The following is a 2,052-nucleotide window of genomic DNA, read 5'->3' on the forward strand; positions in this document are numbered from 1 at the left end:
AGCAGGTGTTAGGCGTTTGATGGTGGGTTGTCTCCGGGCGAGTAAGGTAGGGTTTGGTGGAGGTGGGTTTGATTTTGTGGTAAAGGAAGGGTTGGGTGTGAAACGATTGTGGGGAGAGGAGGCAATTTTTAGGCGACGATTGATGCATGAATTTGAACGATCATTGAGTTTATCATGTTGGAGTTTGGCCAAGCTAATGGTGTTAGAGAGTGAAACAAGTTGAAATGCTTGAACTTCACGTTTGATTTCAGGATTCAAGCCAGAGATGAAACAACTCAAATAGAACTATGGAGCTAGCCCCGTAATCCTATTTGCTAGGGTTTCAAAAGTTGTTTGATAATTTTTAACAGTGGCAGTTTGAAAAAGTTTGAACAAAACACCTTTTGGGTTATCAAATTTGGAAGGTGCTAAGCGAAGTTCCAAGGAATCAAAAGCCGTTGTTATGCATCCACTGAAACCAAGACAATGCTTCACCCTCCATGTAGAAAGAAGCAATATTGAGACGTTGTATGTAACAACCATTTAAAAATAAATAACTAGTTTATTTGTTAAATTAATAAGAAAAAAAAAGGCGTTACTGGTTACTGTCCTTCATCCTCCCAATCTTCATCTTCCACCTCTAATTTTTCCTTATTTTCTTCATTTTGCAAATAAGTTAAACCAAAAGCTTTTAGAACCATTTTTAAACCTTGTCTCATCTGTTCATAACCAGATTCAACCAAGGAAGCATAATAACCCAAAAATGAAGAACTTGAGTCGAAGTGGCAATTCATGAAAAAGGGGAGCTCAACAATCAATCTAATTAGAACGTCTTCTCCCTTATCACAAACAGTGAGTTTCTAACATTCTTCATTTAAGAAATCTCTCCAAAGATTTATGCATGCATTTGGTTTTATTTCCTAATGGATAGAAAATTCTATTTTTTTATCCCAAATATTCAATGCATGAGAGGTGTTTGATGAAAATACTGCGATAACGGCTACAGGAGCTTTGTGGTATTTAAGTTTGGTTTTCTAAACAAGTCTTAGAATAAGATTTTTCATGAATTATTGATTTTGAATTTTGAGATGAGACCAACTATGTTGTGTTTATAGGCGAGTTCTTTTTATTAATGGGTTTTTGTTGTTGTTGTTGTTGTTACGATTAGGGATTTCATTTTTCTGAAGTTGTTGAAAATAAGTTAGAACATAGGCTGTTGTTTATGGTTGTGATATTTGTGAATGAATTATGTATTAGGAAAAATTTAATTGTATGTGCATCACTAGATTTAAGGTGATTATGCTTGTCGAGCACGATTTATGCTCGTTACTGCTGTTGTTGCCTCTGATGTGTGTTTGTGAAATTGTGTTATGTTACGCTGATTTTGTTTAGAATGATGATTTTAGGTGCTGAAATTTTTGAGTAAACTATTTTGGATTATTACAGATTAGGAGAATTAGAGTGCGATGAAATGGAATTTTGCATATAGGTGTTTTTTATTTTTTTAAAAAACTGCATTCAAATGATTTTTTCATGACTTTTATGTTGTTATTAATTTCATGACTTTTATATGTTTACTATTTTTCATGACTTTGATGTGTTACTATTTTTATGACTCAAATGTTGCTTTTATATTCCTGACTATAATTTTTATTTTGAATTAAGGACTTAGGATTAAATTATTATGAGTTTCGTATATCACCTAAAGTTATTTATAATTGTTATGAATGAATAATGCATTTTATATATGACATAACAAGTGCACTTCATACAAAACATTTCAAGTTTTGTACAATATCATTAATCACATCATGCATGGCCTTACTCACGGCGGGACATTTAGGTTATTCCAGGCATGTAATAACAGGTAAAAGAGAACAATCAGGACGCTGATTGGGGTTTGGCCAGACCACCTTTACCAATCAGGACTCAATATCTTGGTGACCCACACTAAGATATTGGGCGTTTTTTTCCTTATTTCAAAGAAAAAGATTTGAGGTCATGCATATGTTGTTCAGAATAATATATATATAGACATATATATAAATAGACATGTATAATAATAATAATAAT

General features: G+C 32.8%; 1 protein-coding gene across 1 annotated transcript in view; it reads left to right on the forward strand.

The window, feature by feature from the left end:
- The first annotated feature begins 19 nt into the window (after positions 1 to 19).
- LOC105852616 (uncharacterized) overlaps positions 20 to 2,052 on the forward strand; it is an 8,318-nt gene continuing 6,285 nt past the window's right edge. Inside the window, exons 1-2 of the mRNA XM_012718795.1 lie at positions 20 to 218; positions 405 to 507. Of these exons, the coding sequence (XP_012574249.1) occupies positions 20 to 218; positions 405 to 507 (302 nt within the window). The remainder of the gene's footprint in view (positions 219 to 404; positions 508 to 2,052) is intronic.

This window comes from Cicer arietinum, chromosome 7 (genome assembly GCF_000331145.2).
Source record: "Cicer arietinum cultivar CDC Frontier isolate Library 1 chromosome 7, Cicar.CDCFrontier_v2.0, whole genome shotgun sequence".
Classification (NCBI taxonomy): domain Eukaryota; kingdom Viridiplantae; phylum Streptophyta; class Magnoliopsida; order Fabales; family Fabaceae; genus Cicer; species Cicer arietinum.